Below are 21,114 nucleotides of genomic sequence, written 5' to 3'. Positions count from 1 at the left end.
TTGAAACCTTGAATGTGCTAAGTAGAGGCAATGGATCTTCCTTTTTTTTTATTTTTATCACCAGCACGAGTCTTGGTTAAGGTGAGAGGCACTTGGCGCTTGAATCGTACTATTATTGACCTTCTTAGTTGTATGGGGGAAGCTCCTAACCTGTCAGTATCCCAACACTTGTTTGGTGCCTTCCACGACTTCGATTAGTTTAGGGCGTTTCATGTGTGTTGTAAATATGTATGTGCACATTGACAGAGGCAAAGACTCTTAATATGAGGATGAAATGATGAGAATTGAACCAAGTTTATCTATACAAAATGGTAAGTTGATGAAGGATATAGTCATTGTTCAAGGTGCTTCTTAAATAGTAGAAACTAGAAAGTAATGAACACTGTCTAGTATTTGCAGAGGCATGCTTGAAATTGCTAATTAATGGGGGTAGGGCCTATGATGATTAAGGTTCTCAAATTTCATTGATTTAGTCATGGAGTGAAAGTAATGCATCCTTTGGAAGGTGGTAGATATGCTTGGTTGCTGGATGTAGTTTCTGACTTTATCATGTGATTATTGCTTTGAAATTGCTGCATTTTTCAAATGTTAGTGTGCTTCTGAAATTTGAATTTTACTGCTATGTCAGACTGGGACATAACAATTCCTAGGATGCGTCGGCTACAAATGGCATTGGACTACCTGAAATTTGATGAAATAGAGCAGTAAGATTCTACTCTTTTGGCTTTTGCATACCTGCTTTACTTATGATGGCATTTTTTTTCATACCCATACTTCAACTTTGGCCTTACATATATATATTTGTTTTTATTTTTGTGTGCGTGTGTTTGTAAAGGGAATGTCTAATATAGGATTTGTTTCTATTATTCGTGTGTCTGTATTTTTTGCGTGCAAGGAGTTGAACAAATAGAAATATGCTACCTTACTTGAATTGGCAGGTCAATGAAAACTAAACAATATCATATAAACATACACCTATTATTATTATTCTTATTCTTAGGGGTGGCAATTATCGGGTTTGTGTTGTGTTCGTGTCATGTCAATTATCAAGTTAGTGTCAATGTGTCAATCGTAACCAAGCCTAAAATGTCGTGTCAACCCAATTGGGTTAGTGTAGATTTCGTGTTGTATATTATTTATTAGATGTTGCTTAGTTTTCTTCTATCCTTGAACCCTTCTTTCTGCCTTCTACATGTACCAGGTTAGGATTTGGAAGTGCGAAAGTATTTGGATGCTCAATAGCTGTACCTTTTCTGTTTGCTTAACTTGTTTCTGAATGTTTGACCCTTCATTTGAGAAGTGAAACCTTTCATAATTGAAGCATTTAGGTTTGTTGTTTTAAATTGATTAGCAAATTAATTGTTGCTTGCAGATGAAAAGGTCTAATGATGTGCTTTTACAGTTTAATATATGTATCACGTGCTCCTGCTGTAGTCAGTTTTATAATCTCTCATGTTACATTTTGTGGTCTCCTGTTATATATTGAAGTTTCTATTTGGTGTTTTTATGTGGGGTACATGTGCCAATGAGATTTGTGAAGTTCACAAGTTATTAAATTAAGGTCCCTGGATAGGGAAAGAAAGGCTAAAATTTGTTGCTTGTGCAGTTAAAATGGAATACAATTGTATGCCTAACTTCTCCATGTCTATGAAGCACGGAAACGTTCTTCAGCAAAAGTTTCAGCGTTTCCACAAGATGTTGGAAACGGGAAGCCCGGAAACGGAAACGAAACGTTTCCGGGCAGGTTTCTGCAATTACATAAAATTTGAAATGCGTTTCCAGAATGTAAACACGTTTCTGTGTCAAAACTCAAAAGGTTTGTACCAATTGCGATTCTGAGGAAAAGGAAAACTGAAATTGGTTCATATTCACTGACATGTTTAAACGGTTTAATTGATTTCAAAAGTCATGTCTATGAAGCACGGAAACGTTCTTCAGCAAAAGTTTCAGCGTTTCCACAAGATGTGGGAAACGGGAAGCCCGGAAACGGAAACGAAACGTTTCCGGGCAGGTTTCTGTAATTACATAAAATTTGAAATGCGTTTTCCAGAATGTAAACACGTTTCTGTGTCAAAACTCAAAAGGTTTGTACCAATTGCGATTCTGAGGAAAAGGAAAACTGAAATTGGTTCATATTCACTGACATGTTTAAACGGTTTAATTGATTTCAAAAGTCAAAGATCTAATTCTATATAAACAACTTATCAAACATAATTTCTCCAATTACTGAATCTTCTTGAGATTGAAATCTATCTCCACTGACTTGAGAAAAAACGCAGGTATTAACGTCTTCTTCTTAATACTGAAACACAAACTCTGATTTCTTTTCTTTGATTTCTTCTTCTTCTTCTTGTCTGTTGATTTCTTCTTCTTCGACTGGTCTGGGAAATCAGAAGACCAAGGCTTGAAGTTCTTCTTCTTGTTGGTTTATTTTCAATTTTTCTCTTTTTTTTTGTCTTCTCTAATGCTGTGGTGAGATGCTTCTGGAATGTTATAGTTGGGCCTTTTATGTTGTTGATAAATGTAATTAAGGTGTGCTCTTTATTCTTATTTATTTTTTTAACATAAAGAACTTAGTTTTAAAGACCATCATGATAAATGTTAAACTTTTATGTTTGTTATATTTTTAAATATTTATAAATATGCCCCTATATTTTTAATATTTACATGTTTCCCCCATGTTTCCGTTTCCTATGTTTTTTAGAAATTCCGTTTCCCCCGTTTCCATTTCAGTTTCTGTTTCTGTTTCCGTGCATCATAGCTCCATGTCATTCAGCTTGGAGTAGTTTGGAAATTGTGTCTTTTATTGGATATGGTTTTCTTCCTTCTCCTTTGTATTTTTTTCCTTAAAGAAACTTTTTCATCCTTTATTGAGGGGGTTGACTGGCCTCAACTGTTCTTATCTCTGATCATGTTGAAGGGAAAACCTTGAATCTTGAAACCACTGTTTGCTTTATTGCTTTAAAGTATCTTGAGCACAATTTTTATTTTTATTTTCTATTTTTAATTTATTCAAGTTAAGTGGGTTTTTGAAGGGGCTAGTTGTCAAATCGTAGATTGCTCACTTGTATTTGCTGCATGTGTACCATTGAGCTGTATTATTGGTATCTTTAGGATGATTTTAGCTGTTAGTGTCTTCAGATCATTCTGATAAAATTTAAAGGAAGGTGATGTTTTTATCTTTAAAAAAAAATGCATATTGGCATTCACTCCTGTGTCTTGGCTGTAGATTTGGGTGATAAGTTGACTCTAGGACCCTAATGTTTGAGGGACATTGAATATCTGGAAGTTATGGGCCTGCTAAATAAAATATTTGTCTTCCACCCTGTTTCTTTTCCTCAGCTTATATTCCTCTTAGATACCAGTAAGTAACAATTGATGTCAATGACATATATACACACACACACACATATGTCAAGTTGTGAAATAATCAGTTCTTAGCTCTTTTCTGGTGTAACAGATCTCTAGAAATGCTTGTGGGCATCAATCTGGCAGAAGAAGGCATTTTGATGTTGATTTTTGCTGCTGTTTATTTGATGTGTCGCAGAAATGGCAGTGATAACGAGCTTACTGCTGCATCCAGGTAAGATTTTTCAACAAATTTTTATTCCTTTTTTGTTATTATTTGATGGATATCGCGATACAGAGATATGTTAGATAGAAGATGATTTGAGCTTATGACTAGAAATTGTATTTCCCAACAACTTATCAATCAAACAGAATTGAAAACACAAGGAATAGAATGATAAAATCAGTAGAGAAACCTAATGCCCAGACATACTATCAGTGGAGAGAACTCCACTCCCAAACTAAATTCCCAGAGATGCTTTTCCCCTCTAAAACCTCACACAACTATATAACCTACAACCCTCTCTCCTTCTCTCCCAGCAAACTCCAGCTAAGCCCATAAACCACGTGTCTTTTGATTCCAATTTACACCTCAATTCCAAAATCACATTCTCTATCATTATTCAACAAATTTTATTCCATTTTGTAATTATAATGACAACACACACATATGTACCTTATTTTTCTTCTCCCGTTTGAAGTGTATAAGAAGTTATGCCACCTTGTTCACTGAAGTTCTTATTAGGCTTGTCTATTTTTGGTACAAATCATCTTTATTTGAATTTTTTACTTTCTTACTAGTTTAATCTGATTTTCATGAATTTGATATATATATATATATATATATATATACATATATAGTTGTGTTAGACTGTGGAGCCATATCTTAATCCTGTGCATTACATATTCACACACTGCCTAGTTTAATTCAGGTTTTTCTGTTTTGTTTTTTTTTGTGTTGTTTCTTGTACACAATTGATGGAAATATAGTGGGCTTCCTAGTTTCCACTTAAGAGCGTATAAGTATGTCATTGGGCATTTTCTATGGTTATTTTGTTTTGAACAAGTATAACCTGATTTTGTAAAAAGAATGATCAAATTGAAAAAGAATGCTTGAAGGAAAAGTAAGCATAGAGTGCACTATGTCTCTCAAATTCAAATTTGTTTGTGTCTATAGTCCCTTGGATAGAAACTGAGAAAAAGAGAGGGGGAGGGGGGCTAAATTTATTTCTTAATGCCAATTTTCATGACTCAGACACAAATTTGAATAACTGACAAGAGTGGTCAACTGAGTCTTTGTTCCATAGACCATTACTTGGCGTAATTATTTTGCAGAACTGTGGTCAAAGTCCAATACAGTCCACATCTGTCTCCAAAAGGTTGTTTCTCAAGGATTTGGATGAAGTTGCCACTCTACTTTGTTAAAAATTTGTGTCTAATTGTCCATAAGCCACACCAAAGTCCTAGTACTTTTTTTTTTTTTTTGTGTACTTCACTCTGTATGTTGAGATGGATGTGTGGTCACACGAGAAAGGACCGGGTGCGTAATGAAATAATTAGGACAAAAGTAGGGGTCACATCTATTGAGAATAAAATGAGAGAAAACCGACTAAGGTGGTTTGGCCATGTGAGACGTAGAGGGCTTGATGCGCCGGTTAGGAGAACCGAAGAGTGGCAAAGGGACGTAGTGGTGAGGGGTAGGGGAAGACCTAAGCAAACTTGGAGGAGGGTGATCGAGAGTGATATGAGTTTATTGGGAATTGAGGAAAATATGGTAGTGGATAGGACGGAGTGGAGGGAGCGAATCTGTGTCGCTGACACGACTTGATTTTCACGGTTTTATATGATGGTTCATGTTAGCCGACCCCGAATCATTTCGGGACTAAGGCTTTGTTGTTGTTGTTGTTGTTGTTGTGTACTTCACTCTTCCCCATATTTGTAACTTTTGCAGTAACTGACGTATAGGTTATAGTTCTTATGTCTCTCAAACTCTTCCTTTCACTACTTCTACTAAAGTTTTTCTTTCTTATTCCAAATCGGTAATACAGGGTTCTTGCATTAGCCACTAGTTTCACAACAAAAATGATTGGAAAATGTGGATTGCTGCAGCATAAGACCGGGAAGTTACATGGATTAAGGAAGATGCCTTTGCTGTGTCTTCCACCAGTTGTGCCCGATAAAGTGCAAAATGACGTAATGGACTTATCAAGTCTTCATGATTTGGCTCGTCTTTTGGAGATTGTTCGAAGTCTGCAGTATCGGCTTGGAGCAAAATTCAAAAAGCCTGGCCAGGGTTTGGTATGTTTTTCTGTCTATAGAGGAAGTATTGGATTCCTCTCTTTTACTTAGTATAACCATTTTTCTATGTTATAGGTTGACGGTGGAGAGGCATTAAAATTGATGGACACAGATTTGTCTGATGATGAACCTCAGCTACCAATTGTTCCGGCTAATGCTGTTTCATTGCAGACAATGAACCAACAAGAACTTTCGATTTCTCTGTCATCCATGGGCTCCAAGGATGATAAGGTTGCTTTAATGTCCAGAGGCGTCTTGGATTCCAGTGGTCCTTCTGACCAAGAGGATTCAAATGCAGTATCTATATTTTTGCCACAAGCTGGAAATTTTGGAAGGAAAGTTTTTCCTTTGGAAAATCCTCAGGAGATGATTGCACGATGGGAAATAGATAACTTGGACGTTGAAACTGTTGTTAAAGATGCTCTTCTCTCTGGCCGTCTTCCTTTAGCTGTCCTTCAATTACATCTTCATCGGTCAAAAGACTTAGACACTGATGAAGAGCCTCCTGACACTTTTACTGAAGTTCGTGATGTCGGAAGAACTATTGCTTATGACCTATTTTTGAAGGTACAAAGTCTTTAGTAACATAAATGTAAATTAATGCATAACTAATCATGTTTAAATTACAGGGTGAAACTGGACATGCCATTGCAACATTGCAAAGGCTTGGAGAGGACATTGAAATCTGCCTTAAGCAGTTACTATATGGAACAGTGAGGAGATCTCTTCGGATTCAAGTTGCAGAAGAAGCAAGAAGATATGGTTATGTGGGACCATTTGAGTGGAAGATAATAGAGATGATATTACTAATAGAGGTATTGATAAGAACGTCCTAAATTTTTCTTTTTCTGAGCAACTGTTCTCTGTTTTGTATTTCAAGTTCTGATGAGGTTTTTCTCGTGGTTTCTTTATTGGAAAGAGGCTGTACCCTAGCAGTAGTTTCTGGAGAACTTTTCTTGTGCGGCAGAAGACATCAACAAGAGTTGATTTGACTTCACATTCACCTGGAGGAATTAAGCTTGAGTTGCTGCATTCACATGTATTAAGCAATTATTTCATAGAGTGTGGTGAAGTTGATGGAGTTGTTTTAGGCTTGTGGACAAGCATCAATGAAAGTTCTGCTGAACCTGTGGTCGACGAAGATACAGCTAATGCTGGATATTGGGCTGCTGCTGCAGTATGGTCTAGTGCCTGGGATCAGAGAACCATTGACCGTGTAAGTTTAATTTTTTGGCTCTTTGGAATGCACTATGTTCTGGGGAATGGTAGTGAAGGTGCATGCTAGTTTATGGCAAACATTCTGGGAATAGTTCTTATGTTTCAGAATATCATCTTCCTTCTGGAGACTTTTATTCCTAAGTATAATTCTCATAGATGTGCCAGTTAAATGATATTCCTGATTGTTTTTCTCTAAATTTCAGTATGAGTGCAAGACAATAAGCACTAAACTTTTTTTGCAACAATTACTTTCTTGCTATGCAGATAGTTTTGGATCAACCTTTCCTTATGGGTGTTCATGTATTGTGGGAGTCACAACTCGAGTATTATTTGTGCCATAATGACTGGGAAGAAGTTTTAAAACTTATGGACCTTATTCCTGCGACTGCTGTATCAAGTGGAAGTCTCCAGATCTCATTGGATGGCTTAAAGCATGAACCAGCTATTGGATGCAGCAGCGGATATCCCGAGTATAGCAATTATATATGCTCCATTGAAGAAGTGGATTCTGTGTGCATGGAAGTGCCAGGAATCAAAATATTTAGGTTTCCTGTGGAGTCAATGTGCTCGATGTGGCTAAGGATGCTCGTGGAACAGGAGCTTGCTAAGAAATTTATCTTTTTGAAGGATTACTGGGAAAGTACTGCAGAAGTTGTACCTCTGCTAGCTAGTTCTGGCTTCGTAACTACCAGACCTAATCTAATGCAGTCAGAAGATTACACTGTGAAGGGTTCATTTGATCTAGATGTAGCAGATGGTGGAAGTTCTCTTTTTGATACCTCATGGGCTTTGCATAAAATACTCTTGCATTACTGTATACAATATAAGTTGCCAAACCTTTTGGACCTTTATCTTGACCATCACAAGTCGGTCCTACACAGTGACCGTCTTCACTTGTTACAGGAAGCTGCAGTAAGTTTCCTCGCACCCATGGAGTGTTACTGTTCACTATATGATATTTTACTTGTTTGTTTGACATTTATATAAGCTTTCTCACCAGTTTCAATGTCCATTGCTAGATTATGGTATTTAACTTATTTACTTTCTGTTGGCTATACTGATTCATTTGTAATATGTTGCAGTATACACTTAATAACTGTATTACCTGCTTCTTGAGATGACCCTTCACGCTTTTTGCCAATTAAACAATACCAAAAGATCAAAGGTCAATGCTTGAATTTATTTATTTACTGCTTAAACCACACAGTGCTGTAAGTTTTTTTATTTTATTTTAGGATAAAGCAAGTGGGGTCCTCCATGCTTATAGCTGGATCCCTGTTTTACTGTCAGTATTGTTCCGTTGCGCCAAGGCTCGCCCTCATTTGGAAGACTAGTACATGAAAAAATTGTGGCATGTTAACGATTGGCTTGCTTTCTTTCCTTTCAGCAAGAAGAGTTGTGGTTTTTCTTATTATTCTAGAACTGTTAGGGTGGCAGATTTAGCTTGGGCATCATTTTGTCCTGTAAACTAATAGTCATGGGCTGTAGTACACGGGGATTATAAGTTATGGCAGTGGGACGAACTGCACTACTCGAGATAATCCTCTCCCATTCTTGCTCTATATTTATTATTTTTTTGTCCCTGAATGAGATTTTCTTTTCCAATTTAGTTGATTGTATTGTTGAGCATCTTCTTAACTTGGATGCTTTCAGCCATGTTTACAGTTATGACAGATTTTTGTCAACATAATTTTTGTACTAATTGAGCTACTCAATTTTGATTGTTTTTCAATCTCTTTTGCGGATTTTTTGTTGAAATATAGTCAAACTCTTGGTATATTGGATTAGAAGGAAGTGCTGTAACTCGCTTTAAATGTAAGACTAGAGTCGTTAAACCTTCATGGTTATCATGTAAAACCGCTGTTTGAAAATTCTATTATATCTAGCAATATGATCCTACTAAAGAAGACACATCTGATTGCCTTTGTTGATAGAAATTACATCACTGGACTGACAATCGTGGAATTAAGTGTATTGTGGGCTGTAATGCTAACTTTGTCTAGATATGATGCTTTCTCATTAATTTCATTGAAATGTGGCTTGTTATTGCCTTGATTAATTTGTACATGCGTTTGCTTATGACATTTGTTTTGTCTCAACACTTTAGGGCGATTGCCAATGGGCGAAATGGTTGCTGCTATATAGGATTAAGGGTCGTGAATATGATGCATCATTTTGTAATGCTCGGTCTATAATGTCACATGATAGTAACCTCAGTGTTCTGGAGATTGAAGATATAATTCGTACTGTTGATGATATTGCCGAAGGAGCAGGTGAAATGGCAGCTTTAGCAACTCTGATGTATGCCCCTGATTCGATTCAAAGTTGCCTTAGTACTGGTAGCGTATCAAGGCATAGCAGCTCCACAGCTCAGTGCACTCTGGAAAACCTTAGGCCTGCTTTACAACAGTTTCCTACATTGCGGCGCACTCTTGTAGACACAAGTTTTGGACAAGATACTTCTAATATGTTGGGCTCTAAGGCAAATAATGGTTGGTTTTAACTGCATTTTGTTTATTTCCATCTCTGGGTACATACAAGCTAGGCATCTGGAGGTTACTTTTGCTCTAGCATTTTCTTCTAATTCCTGTGTTTAATTTGTGTATTTTGAATTCCAGCACTGTCAAAGTATCTTTGTTGGCGCGATAATATCTTCTTCTCTTCTGCACGTGATACTTCACTTCTTCAAATGCTGCCTTGTTGGTTTCCTAAAACTGTGCGGAGGTTGATACAGCTTTATATCCAGGTCTGTTTTGTTATTGACTGCACATCTTGCTGCTTTTCAAATTTGTTTTCTGGCTTGCTAGCTGTTTAGCTATTATATTGAAGAGCTAATGACCAAATAAACTTAAAACATAATGAGATTTTCATTTGGGACTAACTTTGTATTTGTATATCATTGACTGCAACCTTTAAGTCTCAGTTTTGGTAAATTGTAGAAAATTTATAAGCTAAAATTTGGATGAAATGTACACAAAAGGTTCTTCCAAATCTATTTTGAATTTGTAGTGCTATCTTTCCTGGCACTGACTGCATTTCTGTCTAGCCCATTTAGATCTTTTTATGTATTGTTTGGACCTTTTACCTTATTGTGTACTAGTTGGAATTCTCCTTGCATCTTGCAAGTCTCCTGCTACACTTGATATGAATTTTAATTATGCTGGTGCGTTTGTACTATTTAATCTGCTTAAGGTTCCCTTGAACTAATTTAAAAATTCATAAAAATTGGTGTACATAATTTGTACTCATATATTGGTATTACTGAAACTTACACTATTCTTTTGGGTTTAGTTGGCAAGTAAACAGTACTCATGATGCTTGCACGATATTGCAGGGTCCTCTTGGATGGCAATCATTCTCAGGGCTCCCGGTAGGGGACTCTTTGTTAGATAGAGAAATTGATTTTTACATACATACTGATGAACACACGGAGATAAGTTCTGTCTCCTGGGAAGCAACTATACAAAAGCAGATCCAGGAGGAACTCTTTGATTCCTCAATTGAGGTATCTGCATCCTTTTCTCATAAGTAATCTTCATGTATAATCTCATGCCTGATAAGCTCTTTCTTTTTCTTTTTCTGTTTCCTTTTCTTTTTCTTTTCTTACATGTTTATATTATGAACTTCCCTTGGAGCGTTCAACTTGGTTCGGATGGTAGCATTGTGTACTAAATCCCAGTTGCAATGGATTTGATATTCTAATTGAATGCAAAAATGATGCTATTTCCAAACCAAGCATTCAACTTGGGTGGAGGGATGGTGTCATGGTATTTCATCATGCAAGTTGCAATAACATTGATGGTACAACTGAAAAAGGAAATTGCTACTTCTAGATTTGATGGCTTATATAGTTGAATTTGGAGAGAGTAGGTGATCCATCTCTTGACTAAGTATTATTTGTTGTGAGCTTATATATTAAGCACTGGTTTCTTGGGAGTCTTATCTATGATGTTCTGATAGGGGGAATGTTTGGCTTATCATTCAAGATGTATGATAAGGAAGTGAACTCAAGGCTATGTAGATATTTTATTCTTCACTAATCTGATTAAACACAGATCTCTCTCTCCCCTCTCTCTTCTAAGACGACGTAGAAGATACGATAGAAACCAAAAACAGAACGCACAACAAATAAGAAATATAGAATTGTATTGATAAGCTTGAATAGGATTAACAGAAAGAGAATGAATTGAGCCTGTAGTCAAACCCCACAGGAAGATATTCTTCCCTCTTTACTCAATGAGCAGAGCCTAACTCAAATGAGCCAAACAACATCATTTTTCATACCCTTTCCTTCTCTCCCTAGTACTGCTATATATATATATATATATATAACAACTGCAACCCTCTCTCTTCACTAATTCTCTCTCATAAGACCCCAAACCACGTGTCCCCCAATTCCCAAATTAACCTTCATTCCCATTAACATATTCTCTATCAAGGTATTTTGATTTTCTCATGTTCTTGTATACTGCACGTAAGTTGACAAGATAAGGTGAATGTAAATTTTATCAAATTGAGTGGCCTGCCATCTTGTATGCTTGAAGAAGGAAGTTCATAGTTCATGAAATGCAAAGTCATGCTTTAGATTCTTTCAATGGAATTTACTGATGAGAATGCCATTTTCGGTCGATAAATATTTAAGTCTGCAATGATGTGATTAGAACAGCATTTGTCTTCTGAGTTTATAATTTAAGGAGTTCGTCTTTGCTTATGTTGAGTAAATTGTTTGATGGGATTCTGGATGATTTAAAGTGTCGCTTTTGTTTTGATCCTTTCATTTTTCTTTTGCTATAGAAGAATTTGAATATTACTATCCTTTTATTTTGCTTATTCCGTGATTTCTGTTTTTATACACCATCTTTATTTGAATGGCGATAATCTAATGGTGTTATATTGACTTTAGGAAACTGGACATGGGCTTGAGCACCATTTGCATCGTGGTCGTGCGCTGGCTGCTTTTAATTATATGCTTGGTGTCAGAGTTCAAAAGTTGAAATTAGAAGGCCAGCCTGGCTCTTCATCACATGGACAAACAAATGTCCAGACAGATGTGCAAACACTTCTAGCGCCTTTGACAGAGAGTGAAGGAGCTATTCTTTCATCTGTAAGGATTGATTTCACTGCATCTATTCATAGAGGCTCCATTGGTTCAGTATCCAAGCAAATCTATAAGATTGAAGGAGCTAGTGAACTGAGTAAATTTTTTATTTCGTAATGAATCAGTAAAAGTTTCTCTTTTGCAATGGCAATAATCTTACGTTAAACTGCAAAAATACATGATTGCAACCATTTTCATTTGACTATGTGGAAGTAGTTCTCATTTTTCTCCTTTGTTTTAGACTTCAATCAAATGATTAGTACAATTGGGTAGAATAGAAGATTTCTTTTCTTGGGGAACCAGCCAGAAATGGCTAATTATTGTTATTATAAGAATGTGGTGGTTTCGATTGACAGAAGAGAAGGCTAATCACATGATCCTTCACTTCTCCTGCCTCTGCCTCTTCAATTAATACATGATTATGGGTCAAAATCTATTTGATACTATGCCTTACAATAATAAAAATCTAAGTTTTGGTCACAGTAAGATCTTGATGGTTTTAGAAAGGTAAGCAAAATAATGTATTACACCTCAGTTGCTATGAATTGTTGCTTACTAATAAAAGTAAGCAGGCATCTGGACCTGGACTTTCCCTGAATTTCAGCAACTACCATTGTAGGTTTAGATTTTACAAAGACTTGCTTACTGATTTCAAACTTTATAATTAGTTGCATTGATATGTGTATCAGGATCACCATTACGCATTTGTTGTTTTCTGGTCTACCTGGAGAAGTTGCTTCTTTATTGAGTTCTTGATCTGTTAATTCTAGTACTGGATTGGAGATAAAATTGCAATTTATGAACCTGTTTCAGAAGCGACCAAAATTAACTACTCACGTGAATTCTTGGATTAATTTGATTCCACATTCTAAAGGATTTACTAGACAATGGAGTCTCAATTTGTCTTCCACTTAATCATAGTCAATTATATTGATGCCCATCTTTCTTACTAGTTTATGGATGCATGAATCTTTCATTTTGTGTCAGACATTTGTTTATCTAATTCAATTTATCTCATGTCATCTCAGGTCATTCCCCTTGCTGTTACTCATTTTGAGAATTCTGTATTGGTAGCATCATGTGCTTTTCTTCTTGAGCTGTGTGGTGTATCTGCAAGCATGCTTCGTATAGACATTGCTGGCTTGAGGCGCATATCTTCCTTCTACAAATTAAGTGAAAGTAATGACGCATATGCTCAAATTTCGCCCAAGGCCTCTGCATTTCAGGTGGTTTCTCATGAAGTTGGCATGGTAGAATCTCTGGCTCGATCACTAGCTGATGAATATCTGCGGAAGGACAATATTAATGATGGAAAGATAAAGCGGGATCCAGATGTTCTTACCAGCAAAAAAACTTCAAGAGTGGTCTTGCTAGTACTACAGCATTTGGAAAAAGCTAGCCTGCCAGAGATGATAGATGGAAGGACTTGTGGATATTGGCTGCTAAGTGGTATTGGTGATGGAGCTGAATTGAGGTCGCAGCAAAAAGCTGCAAGCCAACGGTGGAATTTGGTATCAGTTTTTTGCCAGATGCACGGGCTTCCACCAAGCACAAAATACCTTGCTGTATTGGCAAGAGATAATGATTGGGTATGGCGCTTTCTTATAGTCAATTAGAATAATGAAAATGGATATGCAAAGGTGGGAGAGAGAGAGAATGAGACGATCTGCTCTCTCCCTATTTTGTTTTCTTTGTTTTGATTTTGAGTTTTGTTAATCTGCCAATCTTACGTTGCCACTTCCTTTTATAAGGTTGGGTTTTTGTCTGAAGCTCAGATTGGAGGATATTCTTTTGATGCAGTGGTACAAGTGGTAAGTGTCTTTTAAGTTTGTTTTTCAAACTTAGATTTTCTTCTTCAAAGAGATTTTTATTTTTGAGAAGGTTTTCCATTTGTAAGTTTTTCATTCACTTTTCCAGGCCAGCATGGAATTTAGTGATCCTCGTCTCAAAAGCCATATTTTAACAGTGTTGAAGGGTATGCAGTCAAGAAAACAAGTTGGTTCCCCCTCATACTCAGATAATGCTAATCAAAGGAGTGAAACTTTATACTCTGATGTGAATGTACTTCTTCCCACTGAACTCTTTAGAATTTTAGCGGATTGTGAGAAGCAGAAAAATCCAGGAGAAGCCCTCTTGAAGAAAGCAAAAGAGATGTCCTGGTCACTTTTAGCAATGATAGCATCATGCTTTCCTGATGTGTCTCCATTATCTTGTCTTACAGTTTGGCTGGAAATTACAGCGGCAAGGTTAACTACGGTCCAGATAAATTATGCTTCCAAGTTGCCATATTATTTTTCGATCTTAAGATGCTAAGAGCATCTCCAACAGCCTCTTAAATTGGCTCTTAAGTTAAAATTTGAGGAGGGAGAACAAAAAATCAGCTCCAACAGCCTCTTAGTGGCTCCTCAAATCACTAAGAGCCTCTCCATCCTCTCTATTAATAGAGAGCCTCTCTCCACCTCTTAGTACCTCCTAACTTCATTTTTTAATAATAATTTATTATTGATGAGTCTCTCTCCTCACATTATTGGTAATGTAACAATAAATAATAATCTTAATAATAAAATAATAAATAAGGAGTGAATATAAGTAGCATTGTTGGAGATGATATATCTTAGCCACTCTTAAATCACTAAGAGTTAATATTTTATATTATTTCTAGAGAGTTTACTAAGAGTCTGTTGGAGATGCTCTAAGCATTTTTTCTGGTGTCCTCATTTCAGCATTTCACTTCATATTAATATGCACTTTTCTACACAATGCATTGTTCATTGTTATTTAGGTTTAAATTAATTTGCACGAGGAATATATGTGAGTTTAAGGTAATAATCTTGCAGGGAAACTTCAGCCATCAAGGTGAATGACATTGCATCCCAGATTGCAGCTAATGTTGGAGCAGCTGTGGAAGCTACTAATTCCCTTGCAACGGGGAATCGGGCTGTAACCATACATTACAACCGCCAGAATACTAAACGTCGACGCCTTATGGAGCCAGTGTCTATTAATCCATTAATTGCATCAGCTGATGTTTTAAGTACTTGTTCTGATCCAAAAATTTATGCGGGAAAAGGTTTAACTGGTGAGGAGGAAAGAAAACCTGAAATTGGTGAGCATATTAAAATTCCAAATGATGTCGATGAAGGTCCTGCGTCACTTCCAAAGATGGTGGCTGTGCTTTGTGAACAGCGTTTGTTTCTTCCATTACTAAAGGCTTTTGAGATGTTTCTCCCTTCATGTTCTTTATTACCTTTTATCCGTGCACTTCAGGTCCGTGAACACACTGACGACTCATTTTTGAATTCTATCCATCTCTAGGATTCCTTATGATGAACACAACTCTTTGGTAGATAGATTTTATCCTAATGATACTGGCTTGAGAGTTCCTTTCATCTCTTCCTCTTTGATAGTGTTTTTACTTGGGAACTTGCATACTGATTTTTTGTGGGACCAAGCCATAGTCTCACTCCTACCTGCTACAATTAAGTTTTAGGGTGTCCACTTGGATCTACATAGTGCATGTTAAAAATTTATCACACGGAACTATATTTGCGTAAAAAGGTGCTCAAATAATCAGCTAGATCTATGATCTTTTTGCCACCCAATGTGCATATCTGTATGCATGCTATTCTCAAGAGGAAGGTTTTGAGTAATTTACATGGAAGATCTAAGAATAAAGATATCTTAAATAGGTTACAAATGTAGAAATACTGTATCAGTCCAAATCAAATTTGTCTGGTGGGTTAGTAAGACAATGAATTCATCGGATCAGATTATGGTAGAGACTATGATTTTTTTCCCCCTATTTTTCGTGTTATTTTTCACTTCTCTTTTTGTTTCAGGCATTTTCACAAATGCGCCTGTCTGAAGCTGCGGCACATCTGGGTTCCTTTTCTGTCAGGATAAAGGATGAATCTATAGAGTCAAATATAGGAAGAGAAGGGCAAACTGGAACATGGTGGTCTAGTTCTACTGCTGTAAAAGCTGCCAATGCCATGCTTTCAACTTGTCCATCTCCTTATGAAAAAAGATGCTTGCTGCAACTTCTTGCTGCAACAGACTTCGGTGATGGAGGATCTGCAGCAGGGTACTATCGGAGACTTTATTGGAAAATCAACTTAGCCGAGCCTTTATTACGGAAGGATGATGATCTGCATCTTGGGAATGAGACTTTAGATGATGCTTCGCTTTTAACAGCATTAGAAAAGAATGGGCATTGGGAGCAAGCACGTAACTGGGCCAGACAGTTGGAGGCCAGCGGCGGACCTTGGAAGTCATCTGTTCACCATGTCACTGAAACTCAGGTACTATTTTTATGACTAATATTCCTGTTCATTTTAGTTTAGTTATTAGTTCTTTTTAATGATAATAAAAGATATCATCAATTAAAGAGAAGAGAAATCAATGTGAACTGATGCTAAATCCTAAAAAATGATAAAAATGTGACCATGATGCTACATCCTAAGATGTTTGATAACTGTTGAGACCCAGCTTATTCTGCAAGACTAATTGACAGCTTCTTTGTAGACAGTGATGCACATCTGTTTCCATCAAAATGTATGTAATAGTGCAAATAACGCACGTTCTATACGACTTATTCTTGATTTCTGCCTAATCCTCTCTGATTTAGCCGACAGAAATCTTTCTAGCTCCGTTTAGATAGAGGTTAATATGAAATGATTCAGTATTTGCAATTTGACATTATAGGAGTTCTGTAATTTTTCCACTTAAAAACAAAATGCTAGTTTCACTCTCATTTCAGATCAACCTATATCCAAATGCATTCTAAAAGTTCACTAAAACATATTTTAGTTTTCCTGTTTGACTGGAAATTGGTAACGACTAAGAAGAGCATTCGGTTTAGTTTTAATTACCTTTCTATTTCTTATTTCTTATTGTTGTTCTAGTATTCTAGAGTTTTATTAGCTATTTTGTCTTATTAGGAAGCATAAGCTTTATTTGTTATGTAGAACAGGCTGCTGAACTGTTAAACAGAAGATGAATGAAAGAGTTTTCAAGTTGAAACTCCATAATTTTGCACTCTTAGATTGTAGGGTTATAAATGTGTGTGTGGCACCATGCATCATGTAGGAGATGATGCCTGTCATGTTCTATGCTGGTCATTAGTGTTATGTTTTTGTACAAGTTGCATACTTCTCATTGAGCTTTGGTAAACTATATATTTGAATCATCACCTTTTTATGTTGAGTTTAATGGTACTTGACTTTCAATTCAAAATTTGTTATAGCTATTTATACAACATTCCTCTTTTTCGCGGTGTTCTGTTTAGCATCTGAAAACATGGATGAAAATTTATACTACTTGACGACTCTAGCAGTCAATAGTTGTTCCATCTAGAACTACGTGAATGGAATTGCGCATGTGAATGACTCAAATTTTAGGCCAATTAGAAAATATTCTCTTCTATAAAAGCAAGTCAGAGATATGTATTTTACTAAAAGCCATGGAGATTTCTAATCTATCATTTATTTCATGTGTTACAAACTAGATTAGTCTGTACTCGCATTAGCTTTCCAAAGTATATCAACATGAGAAACGTAAGAAGGGTGATGAAAGGGGAACATAAGATGGGAAAAGTAGGATTTTCATGAGAATTCACTTGAGTTGAGTGTTAAGAAATCTAACTTCACATCTTGCTCAGATGGAAAATTACAAGTGTGAACATGACAAGCAATGGAAAATTTAGATTTGTGGAAAAAGGTAAAACTTCTAGTGACAATGATGTTATTTGACCCTTGAAAGATCCTTTTGTTCAAGTGCTTATAGTAACTGTAAACATATTGAACTGGTTGTTATGGAGTAGGGGCACTTGAAATGTTCATTTAAATCTCTTTAAAGAATCATTAGAATTCTCTATTGCCCCACTAAAACTTGTCTTGCGTTGGTTGATAGTTAATTTCTCTTAGAGAACAATCACAAAATTTTGTCAGTGTCTTCTAAGATATTGTTAGTTCTATGGTTATTACTTCTTACCTTTTGTGGGTTCATAAAACTTAAGTGGTGTTTGATAAAACTGAAACATTAAGTGCTGAATTGTACTTGCAGAATATTATAAATGCTGACAAAGCTTTTTGGGTTGTACTAAAGATTAAGCATTGGATGTAATCAATTTTTTGGATAATTAAAATACTAAAAATCATAAAATTATGAATATGACATTTTTGTCCCTTTTGTATTCATTCAATTAATAAAAAAAAAAAAGAAAAATTATAATAAATTTAATGCAATTATAGTAATCAGAAGAAGGGAATACTTTTGTAATTTGATCATGTAAATAGGATTTTGTATCATCATATGAATTAGAAGATGAAATCACATAACTTTAATGTACTTGTTATATTTTGACATACAAAATTTGTGAAATCAATGAGATGCATTGAAATACTGGCTTTTTGAATAATTGTATTCTTTTTTTTTTATTTGTCACTCACAATTTAAATTCTAATATACGTTTTCTATGAAATTGAGGAAGGAGGGTTTTAAGTTTTCTTGTTTAACTTATTGATTATTTTAAGCTGTAGGTGGATGACACTTATGAAACACACTTAATTTAAAAAGTTACTATATATTAATTTTCAGCACTTATTTTGAGTTATCAAACATGCCCTTAGTCTCTAATTTCATGTTTTTTTTATAGTTGTTACCTTTCGGTAGTTAATCCCTAATAAATTTCACCCAGCTAAGTTTGTTCCCAGAAAGAGGAACAAATGTACGCATTACATATTTTGATGAAAAGATGTTATTTATTGGGTTAGTACTTAGTAATGTAGAAGGAAACTGTAAAAGTTATTAGGGTTGTCAATTATGTATTATATTATAAATTTCAAATTTATACTTCCATTGCTGACCATAAAAATCCTCTAATAAGTGGAAGCAATAGCTGATTAATATATACACACCATTTAACTGACCTTAGATGCCTTAAAGATTCACAATTTAGAGTCATTAGACCCTTGAATCATAATGATAGAAAACTAGGCTGGTGAAATCACCATTAGTTAATCTTTCTTACCTTTTCTACCCATATGTATTATATTATAAATTTCAAATTTATACTTCCCATTGCCGACCATATTCGGGTTCTTTTTAAAAAAAAAACTCTAATAAGTGGAAGCAATAGCTGATTAATATATACACACCATTTAACTGACCTTAGATTCCTTAAAGATTCACAATTTAGAGCCATTAGACCCTTGAATCATAATGATAGAAAACTAGGCTGGTGAAATCACCATTAGTTCATCTTTCTTACCTTTTCTACCCAAAACTTTTCATCTTCATAATCCTATAAAAATTCGTCAGCCTCCTCATGATGTCATTGAAGAATAGCTACCATCTGCTGTCTTCTCTTGGGATCTGCTAGTAGATCAATTGTTGTTAACGCAGCATATGAGATTTCTTTCTTTCTGATGAAGACACTTTGGTTTGCTAAATGGGGTCTGCTGATATCTTCAGAAAATAATTAGATAACATGTTTTGTAATATTCCTAGAAAGAAATAAGATTTCTTATTAGGTTTACTTTTTGTAATAATATATTTTTAGAACAATAATGTTGGTGGACTGTTCTAATGCAATGTGGTAATCAAAGTAGTTATAACATATATTTTGCATATAAACATTGGATACTAGGAGGAAAACATCACACCATGTGAAAGTGCTAATCTATAAGATGTTATTTTCAAATATACCAAGCAATCTTTAGAGGGCATGTATTTCCCCTTGACCACAATTTGATTATGAAGGATCGCTTTATTCAGTACAACCTTCACAATCCAACTCTTTTTTTGTTTGTGTGTGCGTCTTGCCAATGTTAACATGATAAAAGAGGAAGTACTACAATTGCTCTCTCTAGTCCTTTCCCAGGGGCCTCTGTTTCCTGCTACTGTCCTATTTTACAAGATTTATTTCATTTTCCTCTGAGATCCCTCCATCAGATATGACTTCCTGTTAACTTTTGCTAGGCTGAATCAATGGTAACTGAATGGAAGGAATTTCTTTGGGATGTTCCAGAAGAGAGAGTTGCTCTATGGGGCCATTGTCAAACACTGTTCATAAGATATGCCTTTCCTCCTTTACAGGTGTGTTCATTTGCATAGGAAAAATATTTTGCCCTGCTTGCTGCTAATGTGTTGAAACCTCCTTGTTTTGTTTATAGGCTGGCTTATTTTTCCTTAAACATGCTGAAATGGTGGAGAAAGATCTTCCACCGAAAGAGCTTCATGAACTATTGCTGCTTTCTCTCCAGTGGTTAAGTGGGATGATAACCCTGTCCAATCCGTAAGTGATCTATCACCAATTCAAGTGTATTTCACTTCTTTGCTTAAGACTGTCTTTACTCACCTGGTGTGATGTTTTGTCAGAGTTTATCCAATAAATCTATTGCGAGAAATAGAGACAAGAGTATGGCTTTTGGCAGTAGAATCAGAAGCTCAGGCAAAGAATGATGGAGACGTTACAACAACCGCTTCCAGCCGAGACCTTGTGATTGGAATTTCTTCCAATATCATTGACAAAACTGCAAGCTTAATAACAAAGATGGACGTGCATATAAATACAATGAAAAATAGACTTGTAGATAAACACGATGGGAAGGACAACACCTTGGGACTGCAGAAGAACCAAGTACTGGATGTCAGCACTCAAATAGCGGGTCCCAATATAAAGATAAAGCGGAGAGCCAAAGCCTATCTACCATCAAGACGTCACTTAATAGATCCAGTGGATGGAAATACTGATTCAGAAGATGTGCCTAATCCTCTTATTTCTAGAAATGAATTGCAGTTTCAGGATGAAAATTTGAAGTTAGAAATTTCTTTTTCCAAATGGGAGGAAAGGGTAGGGCCTGCAGAACTGGAAAGGGCTGTTCTTTCTTTACTGGAATTTGGACAAATAACTGCTGCCAAGCAACTCCAGCATAAGCTTGCTCCAGAACATTCTCCTCCAGAATTTCTTCTCGTGGATACTGCTCTAAAGCTTGCAGCTATATCAACTCCCAATTGCAAAGTATCTCCATCAATGCTTGATGAAAAAGTGGCTTCTGTTGTCCAGTCATATAATATGTACACTGATCAGCATTTTATTGACCCACTGGAGGTTTCTCTCTCTCTCTCTCTCTCTCTCTCTCTCTCTCTTA

General features: G+C 35.9%; 1 protein-coding gene across 1 annotated transcript in view; it reads left to right on the top strand.

Annotated features, from left to right (window-relative positions):
• Nucleotides 1–21,114, top strand: part of LOC136203761 (uncharacterized) — a 31,067-nt gene that overhangs the window by 5,312 nt on the left and 4,641 nt on the right. The window contains exons 4-22 of the mRNA XM_065994986.1: nucleotides 629–704; nucleotides 3,461–3,583; nucleotides 5,397–5,646; nucleotides 5,722–6,213; nucleotides 6,276–6,461; nucleotides 6,566–6,862; nucleotides 7,129–7,776; nucleotides 8,972–9,356; nucleotides 9,483–9,610; nucleotides 10,199–10,369; nucleotides 11,768–11,968; nucleotides 12,991–13,551; nucleotides 13,714–13,773; nucleotides 13,880–14,208; nucleotides 14,800–15,229; nucleotides 15,802–16,263; nucleotides 19,943–20,059; nucleotides 20,137–20,258; nucleotides 20,342–21,074. Of these exons, the coding sequence (XP_065851058.1) occupies nucleotides 629–704; nucleotides 3,461–3,583; nucleotides 5,397–5,646; nucleotides 5,722–6,213; nucleotides 6,276–6,461; nucleotides 6,566–6,862; nucleotides 7,129–7,776; nucleotides 8,972–9,356; nucleotides 9,483–9,610; nucleotides 10,199–10,369; nucleotides 11,768–11,968; nucleotides 12,991–13,551; nucleotides 13,714–13,773; nucleotides 13,880–14,208; nucleotides 14,800–15,229; nucleotides 15,802–16,263; nucleotides 19,943–20,059; nucleotides 20,137–20,258; nucleotides 20,342–21,074 (5,771 nt within the window). The remainder of the gene's footprint in view (nucleotides 1–628; nucleotides 705–3,460; nucleotides 3,584–5,396; nucleotides 5,647–5,721; nucleotides 6,214–6,275; nucleotides 6,462–6,565; nucleotides 6,863–7,128; nucleotides 7,777–8,971; nucleotides 9,357–9,482; nucleotides 9,611–10,198; nucleotides 10,370–11,767; nucleotides 11,969–12,990; nucleotides 13,552–13,713; nucleotides 13,774–13,879; nucleotides 14,209–14,799; nucleotides 15,230–15,801; nucleotides 16,264–19,942; nucleotides 20,060–20,136; nucleotides 20,259–20,341; nucleotides 21,075–21,114) is intronic.

The sequence above is a fragment of the Euphorbia lathyris genome, chromosome 8 (assembly GCF_963576675.1).
Source record: "Euphorbia lathyris chromosome 8, ddEupLath1.1, whole genome shotgun sequence".
In the NCBI taxonomy this organism is placed as follows: Eukaryota; Viridiplantae; Streptophyta; class Magnoliopsida; order Malpighiales; family Euphorbiaceae; genus Euphorbia; species Euphorbia lathyris.
This window is presented reverse-complemented; position numbering and strand designations above follow the sequence as displayed.